Source organism: Mastigoproctus giganteus, chromosome 10 (genome assembly GCF_048544385.1).
Source record: "Mastigoproctus giganteus isolate SK-2022 chromosome 10, ASM4854438v1, whole genome shotgun sequence".
NCBI lineage: Eukaryota > Metazoa > Arthropoda > Arachnida > Uropygi > Thelyphonidae > Mastigoproctus > Mastigoproctus giganteus.
This window is the reverse complement of record NC_143584.1, coordinates 150,240,093-150,249,105: the sequence shown is the minus strand read 5'-3', so window position 1 is coordinate 150,249,105 and position 9,013 is coordinate 150,240,093. Positions and strand designations below refer to the sequence as shown.

The 9,013-nt window shown below is 36.2% G+C and overlaps 1 protein-coding gene across 1 annotated transcript in view; it reads left to right on the top strand.

Annotated features, from left to right (window-relative positions):
- The first annotated feature begins 2,967 nt into the window (after nt 1–2,967).
- The window catches only part of LOC150079370 (uncharacterized), a 65,914-nt gene continuing 59,868 nt past the window's right edge, over nt 2,968–9,013 (top strand). The window contains exons 1-3 of the mRNA XM_090383042.1: nt 2,968–3,168; nt 6,304–6,388; nt 6,493–6,780. Coding sequence (XP_090239168.1) covers nt 2,968–3,168; nt 6,304–6,388; nt 6,493–6,780 — 574 coding nt within the window. The remainder of the gene's footprint in view (nt 3,169–6,303; nt 6,389–6,492; nt 6,781–9,013) is intronic.

The window sequence follows — 9,013 nt, the reverse complement described above, 5'->3', positions numbered from 1 at the left end:
GTTCAGGCGCCCCTTGAACGTTGGCGCTCGGATGCAGTGCACCCCTTGCACCCTCGGGATGGCTCGCCTTTGTCTGTACTATACCTGCCTTCCCCATGGCTAATACAGATAGATAAATTCCTGACGACGCCATGGCCTCCTGATAATGTTTATTAGTAGGTTATATCGTTAAACTAATTAAGTTTGACATTCTAAATATTTGCAACCCATTTTAAGTGACATAAACTGCAGGTGTTTTTAATTTCATGAAGTTTTTTAAGAAAGAAATTTCGAAAGTAATTCATAAGTATTAATCATTGTGATCTACTTCTAAGCTACCAAGATATTTCCATTTCTGCCTTACAGAGCATACTTACTTTATATCTACTTCTTGGCTACTAAAACTGCCTGCCACAAAAAAAAAAAAAAAAAAAAGGGGGAGGGAGGGATTCCCAAATGAACCTGTAAACAAGCATCAAGGTTGTTTTATCAATAGACTCTGCAGAATCCAGCCGAATCAAACAGAATCAAAATGGTTTACTGCGTTGATCTAGAATATTCCACAAAGAAATGTCGATTGATGTTTTGTAGCAGCAGTCTTCAGGGGGTTCGGAGAAGAAATTTTCTGTGGGATCATTCCCACCTATGGGCCTCGATCATGTGAGTATGACATCCTCAATACTCTTTGAATTTGTACGATTATTCATTGAGTGCAGATGTGAATTTTACAATGTTAGTTTTGTAAGTATTAAATTTGTGAATTGCCGCCCCTCGAAAAATCCACTTAAGTCTTTATTAGCATATTACTATATAAATTATACCCAATATAACACAGCATAATTATATTATTATTATTAGCTATATGGTGCAAGGAAGCCTGAGGCTTATGCTGCACCAGCCAAAAAAAAAAAAAAATTCCGAGTTACCCTGAAATAGAGAGAAAGAGAGAGAAGTAGAAAGGAATCATCAAGAAAAAAAAGAATGATGATATCCAGCTCAGGATCCTGGGTGTGCCAAGCCCATACTCACCAGATGTGAGCCCCTGGGTTCATATGATTAGTGATCTCCAGAAAAACTGAATCAGAAAATTCCCATCTTTCAATTGTTGTCCTGTACTGTTTTCGATTTTTTTTTTTTTTTTTTTGTAGTGATTTAATTGTTTAAATCTGTAGCTTAAGGCATTGTTGGAAAGGCTTTCTTTTCGAGTGACGTATGTAACTCGAATATATTGTTTGATGTACTTCAAAGTGAAAACAAGCGCTATGAAAAAAAAAGGAACTGACTGGCTAACCTTCTGTAAAAGAAATGGTAAAAACCTCTTCTGAGTGGGTAGGAATATCTTTTTTTTTATTCAAATGGTACTGTCGTTCCCTAACTATTATTGTTAAAAAACTTTGATAAAGTAAATATTTTTACGGAATTTTTTTCATGCATATCATTACACATGAAAGCCTCCCCGTCTCTCTCTCTCTCTTTCACACTGCAAATACACGGTACAGGGAGTTGCTGAATGGCTAGTCTAGATAAACTATGATTTCATCACAAAAAATCCCATCTATTTAAATCCTGATTTTGACAAATGTTGCTTTTTTGCAATGGTGGTTTTGTAAATGGAAATTGAAACAAAACGCTTTAGAGAAAAGTTACTTTAAAAAAGGTAAAGTGCAGCCATTATCAACCCACTGCAAGCCTCCTCAACAATTCATGCTGAGGAAAATGGACCATAATCTGCCATGCTGGTCTAGTGAGCGTTGGCAGATCGACCGTATTCAACAGTCAGGGGCTTGAACCCCGGTCTATTCAAAGAGCGTGTGCTACTGCACTCCCGCTCCTGCCCACTCGGCTACGGAGGCCTCTATGTTACTTTACTTATTAAGTATATTTTACAAGAAACAAAACTGCATAATAATAATAATAATAAAAAATAAATAAAATAAATAAATAAATAAAGAGCATTCTCAATCCGTTAAAATAAACACAAAAATTTAAATACACCATCAGTATCAGGGGATATTCAAGTAGAAATGAAATAAATCGTAAAAAGTAAACAACTAGCTACCAATAGGATCAATGGCGATCGGAACATGCTCTCCCTTCCCACGCTGATTTATGGTTGTTGTAATAGAGTTTTAGGAGCTTCAGCGACTAAGGTCATATTGCTCCGTGTATATCGTCTGTAAATTGCGTGTGTTCTGAGGTCGATTTTCTGTTTGCTGGATGAAAAACTAAGTTTCTGGTAGAAAAAAACCATGCTACCCTCGCCTGAGACCGACTAACTCAACCATATTGTGAAAAATGGCCCATAAAAATTCCTCCCGTCATCGATGGGACTCGACCTCAGATCTGTCCATAGGGGTGGGGAGGACGGCGATCCTACCAACTGTGCTACACGCAAGGGCCCTGATTTACGATATTTAACGACGACGCTGAACTATTTAAGAAATGATATACAGGTATAATTCTTAAATTTTACTTCAAAAAAAAAAAAAAGATTTCGTGATCCTAAAAAATAAGCCCAAACACTGGCAAAAATCGCTAAATCGGTAGACATCGGGTAAAAATGACTTTTGCCAACCGTGGATGGATGACCTGCGCTTTGACTTAACACTGCTGTTAGGCTGTGTGTTTACAGACTTCTGTCAGTTGGATTGTGAATCGGTAAACTTTATTTTGTTATGATTATTTTCTTTAATTAAATACGTTTAACCTGAAACGCTATCCATATAACTTACAAGTGATCATGAGTATCTCTTCCAAAATTTCCTATTTGGCAGTGAACTTGACCACATAATAAAATTGATAAGATGGAATAGAAAGTACAAAATGAACACTTGTCAAATGCGTACGTAACCATATAACTTCCAGAGAGAATTTGAAACGGAAAATTTTAAAGATAAGATAAGCAACAAAATCTGTTCGGCGTCCCATTTAATTTTTTTTTCCGGATAACCAAACACCTGCCTCAAAATCGGGACGATCTAGTTAAAAATGGGACGTCTGGCTATTTCTGCAGAATCACATGTTTTGAAGAAAAATAATACGTTGTTTAAAAGAAGACCCGAGAAAATTACTGGAAAAATGGTAGATTTTTGGAAAAAAATTAAACTAGTGCATTCCCGTGAACGAATAATTCGATCACATAATATGAAAAAGCCTCCTAGTTCACATCGTAATCATTCATCCATCCAAGTATTATTATTGACAAGAAAATACATAACTTAATTTTATTTCTTCTTCCTCAGATATGAAAAGCTAGTGAAATTCGATGTGTACTAGAAGGAAAAGAAATATATAGTGTCCAAATTACTTACACGCTTGGTTCAGTAAAGGATTGTTAGAACTGGTAAGCAAATTTCAATTTGTGTATGATTATTTTATTTATATCGGTTTGAATTATACATTCATAGTATATGCACTCATGCATATAATAAATTTACTGAATGTAGTCATTAGAATTATTGTTCGTCTGACAGTAGCACAGAAACTGGTTACAATCAGGGGCGTATTCAGGGGTAGGCAGAGGGGAATATGTCCCCTTAACCAAAATTTTGAAATTAAAGAAAAAGAACACTGGAGATGTTCTAAAAAAAAAACTAAAAAGCCTACTCGCCCCCCCTTACGATGATACCTGGATACGTTAAGGGGATCTGCTATATTATAAAGAGTTCTCAAACGCAAAGGTGAGCAGCTTTGAATCATAGTTCTTGAAACCGATTTCGACCCCTCTCCATTGCTCTCCTGTATTTTCCAAGCATGTCAAGCTTCCTATATGTTTTTTTTTAGATTATTATTACATTAACCATTTTATACATATTTAAATTACTAATATTGCCTATTTCTGTTATTTTAAATTGCCTAACGGTATTTTTTAATTTGCTTAATCCCCTCTTTCCATTAATTTGAGTATTTGCTGTTCTGGGTTTTGTCGATCACGAGGGTTCACCAGTCACTAACCCCCCCCCCCCCCCTCTCTCCTGAGATCATCGGTGAGACTTTTAATTAAAAAAAAAAAAATGCTGAAAGCGGCTCCCCTCAAAACATTTCTTAGATGCCCTTATAATTACCAATTCGTCGCTGGACATTACTGAGTTTCTTTCTTTCCGGCACTGCCTGATTCAGTTACACTTTGTTGATTACTCTGGTACGATGAAAGAATCCCATTTTGTTCAAGTATGGGGACAAAATGACCTGAACTTAAAAGAATTTGGAAAATAAAGACAAACCATTGTGTACATCCGGAAACAGAATTAAATAATAATAATAATAATTAAATAAGTGAAATTATGAATTTATTTAATTAATAAGCAACGAACGTAATTACAGTAATAATATTGCTTATTTTTTTTAATTAATTATAACATTAATAAAAATATGTTAAGATAGCTCTTATTAAGATAACTCACATCCATAACCTGCTAATTATTCTCACGGTGAAGGTTTGAAAATAAAAATAAAAAAATTTAAAAATATCAAAAATAGAAAGCCATCAAATTTTAAAAAAAAATATTAGCTCTCTTGAAGTTCGTCCCTGTCGAATATGTCACGTCCAAACCATTGAATACAGGCATTAAAAATAAAACGAAGGTGAAAAAACGAAACCCGTTTGAAATACAATGGCAAGAACCCTAGTCTTTTCGTTGAGACATTTTCGGTTTCCTTAGAGATAATACGCCAGTAAAAGGAAAAGATTTAAATAACTAGAGTGATCCTTGCAATCACTCCAGGTATATTGTAAGCTTCGAAAGCACAACTTCGAAATACTGTACAGGTATTATTTTTCGAAGTTGTATTGTTTCCAAGATTTATTAGATAATTTTTACCCCAAGTGTGTTCTCCTGGTTAAATGCTTAAACCCCCCCCCCAAATATGATACGATAGAGTTGTTAATAAAATTCAAAATACATTTAAAACCAAACTATTATATTAGGCCACCGAATATTTAAATTCATATGCCGTGCTCTGTGTCTTATGTCTGTTAATTGCGTGCGTTCTCTGGTCGATTTGCCTGTTTTGCTGGACGAAAAAACCCCAGTCTCTGGGGAGGGACCTTGCTATCTACGCCTGAGATCGACTAACTCAGCCACGGAGTGAAAAAAGCCCACTAAAGTTTCTCGAGTCATCGGCGGGATTCGAACCCGGGCCTTTTCCACTCGGTGTGGGGAGGACGGTGACGATACCACTGTGTAGACTCACATATACTCTAACACATCCACATATACCCCAGGGCTCACATCTGGTGAGTATGGGCACACCAGGGTCCTGAGTTGGATATCATCATTAAGCCTCAGGCTTCCTTGCACCACATCGCTAATAATAATAATAATAATAATAATAGACATACGTGCTGGCCTTGGCGCTATGCCCTTACAGACATACCAGCGGTGTATAGGGTAAACCCTGGTTACCGCCATTTATACAATCATACTTTGAATTGCCACATCACTATGAATAAAAAAAAGAAAAAAAATATATATATATAATAAATAAAATAAACTGCTTTGTAACTGACAGCTGTTCTGTATATCCTTTGGAGTTTATTTTATTTATTCACTTGAAAATATGTCTGTCACAAATAGAGTGTATTGGGGCAGAATTATTAATTATTTCTCTTACGTGCTCCTGAATTTAGAATTTTATTCCTTAAATTAAATGCATTATTGATTCTGTGAAACGTCACATTAGACACAAGCACGTACTCTGTCATATACAAATAAGTTTTTTTTTTTTTTTTTTTTTAATTCGCTTTGTAGTAAAAGATAAATAGAAAAAGATCTTTAAGGGCCAAAACCTCAACTCACGGAAAATTCACTTAACGTAACAGGTTACAAGTGTATGTAAATATGTACGTAAAAGTGTACATGTAGGTAAAACTTACGTACAAATATGACGCTAATTCACTAACCTGTTACAGTAAGAGATAATCAAAATATTTAATATTCGTTGTAAAAAGTACCGATATTTGACAGAGCAAAATTTTGAACTCCTCTCATGCTGAGATTCTAATTTCGCCTATGTGTGAGATTGCTGCGAATTGCTCCTAGATAGTCCCTAAATCTGACCCAGATATGACTGCGCTCTATGAAATATCTTCCACTTTTGACGTCAGCCTTGCACACTAAACAAGCTTTAATCTGCTTTTTTCTAATGCTCTTCGATGAGAGGATGATTGTTTTGCTTTCCCAAAATTTGGATCTACATTCCCGAATATATGCAGATATAAATGGTACAATAATTTTTGTTGTTGTAGTTGGCTAATGATATAACCTTCTAATTATAATATAAAGTTTTGATAATCAAATCGACCTTTTTCCTTTCTAATTATAGATGAATATTCTCAGCTACATTCATAAGATTGCCAGTCTTTTCCTATGTGCAATGCTTTTCAAGAACGTTTCGGGATTAGGATTTAGTAAGTAAACACTTTCTGTGAGATCATGATTCATAATTCAAAACATTAAACGTTCATAGACGAACGATCCTAATATTTCTCTTCTTCGTACTGTTATTGTATAGGTAAAGATGGTGATTTTGCTGTCTTAAGAGGCTCTTCAGTTATTATGCCATGCGTTCCAGCAGCTATCAGCGAACAGCAGCAGCTTGATATAATAATAGGATATAAGTGGAGCAATTTTGAAGATAACAAACTGACAGATAATCGTTTCAATCAGTTGGAAACTGGAGAACTCGAGATCAACGAAGTACATGTTGGTGATTCAGGATTGTATAAATGTCTGGCTCAAGTGCTTGCTGAAGATGAGAGTAATACAATGATAGAGAAAATGTTTGAGCACAGATTAATTGGTAAGTAGAATATTTTGGCTCTTATATATACTCAGCCGCACAAAAATTAACCACGTACCATAACAGTGTGTCAAAAATAGTGAGAGATAAAATTTAGGTTTTCTATAATGACCACTGTTATACCACGTGAATATTAAAGTAGTTTATTTAGCTATTAACTAAATTCCTTTACATTAAGATAACGTTTCGGGAACCTTGTTGGAACTCATCTTCAGACAACACATAGGCTGTTGCTTGCCTTCTGCTCACTGAATGTCTCAGTTCTGACTGCGCAATCTACGGAATTTACAAATATAATGCACTTTGGCAGATGAATGAGTATTCCTGGTGGCCCTAGTGTGAAATTTATTTATTTTATTGGTTGATATGTTGTTTAATGACACAAGGGCTACTAAGTCCACATTGTGCCTCATTTATTTTGTCTGCTTCCACCAAATCAGGTTGTAGTGGTTGGTTGTTGTAAGATTTTAGGCACATCAGCAACTCGGGTCATATTGCTCCATATATAACGTCTGTAAACTGGGCGTGTTCTGTGGTCGATTTGTTGTTTGCTGGACGAAAAAAAACCGTGCTACCCTCGCATGAGACCGACTAACTCAGTCACGTTGTGAAAAGGGCCTATAAAAATTCCTCAAGTCATCGACGGAACTCAAACTCATTTCTCCAGGTCTTTTCCACCCGGTGTGGGAAGGACGGCAATTCTACCAAGTGCTACCCACGAGATCAACCAACAAAATAAATAAATTTCACACTAGGGCCACCAGGAATATTCATTCATCTGCCAAAGTGTATTATGTTTGTACCCATGAGGGCTAGACTTGAAATGCCTAAATCAGTACTGTTAATATTAACAACAGCAAACGGCCAAATACCTGTCCCTGTGAGATCATACTCATAAAATTTGTCCACGAATTGGGCAATTTATAACTACGTTCAAAGTAATCTCCTACCACTCAACCAACCCTTCTTCCATAGCACTATCTTGTCCCTAATACTGTACTGCTCCAAATTATACCTTTTTGACTATCTCAAAGAAACAAATCATATTGATAAGACAAGATCGCCTCCAAATAAGTCCATGCCGTAACCATTGTATAAATGCATTCCTCTCAAGATTACCTTGCATTACTTCTTTACATGTTGACTTCATTATTTTTTCTCTGATAGAATTGGCCTTTCAAGCCTATAATTACTCACTTCTTAGTGTTAGTATTATGAAAAGCTTATATATGAGGAATTGCGCATTCTTATACAAGCAGGGTAGTTAATCACGGTAATCAAGGTAAGTTACTGTATAGAAAAATTAGGCAGATGGGTTGAGAAATGGCAGTTGAAGTTTAACAGTGACAAGTGCAAGGTGTTGCACATGGGTGGCAGTAATCCCAACTTAACATACGAACTGTGTGGTACCGCACTCAGAGTAGTGAAAAATGAAAAAGACCTGGGGGCTTGTGCAGTAAGATATGAAGTTCTCTGAGCAGTGTAGACAGGCTGTCAGCTTACAGGGTTTTTTTCAAGGATATACAGGAACTGTGCTAGCAATGAGGTGATCATCCCAGTGTACAATGCAATGGTTAGGCCGCATCTTGAGTACTGCTTCCAGGTCTGGAGGCCTCATTTTAGGAAGGATGTGAGAAGAAGCAAAGAAATTAGTGAGGAGAACTAAAGGATGCTGTTACCAGAAAAGGCTTCGGTTCTGCAAATTGAATCGTCTGGAGACTAGACACCTGCGAAGTGATCTGATTGAGGCTTTAATAGATTGAGGAAGCTCAATGCCAATGCCATTCTTCCTCTTGATCAGGCTACATGTGTGAGGATGTTAAATTCAAATTGAGGATGGTAACAGAGTATGTGTGTGGAAGTTTGCCTTCAGCCAGCGGATAGTTGATTGTTGGAACAAACTTCCATCTGTTGTTGTGGAACTGGGTAGTTTGAATAAATTCAATGAAGAACTAGATAAATCGTTGGATGGGATGGGCAAGTGATGTGGGAATTTTTTTAGCTGTGTTATAAGCTTGCTTTCTTGAATCATTTGCCACTACTAGTACTAATACAGTGCTATACAGCAACAACCAAAAGAAAAAAAAAAAAAAAACATTTCCCCATCACCTGCCGTTCCCTTCTCGTAATTCTCTAAAACTTTACAGTATCTAACCAGATAACTTCACTACAAGTTAAATGAGTTTCATCGCGTAATAAATCTAGAAAACAGATAATAGTCCAAATTTTCCCA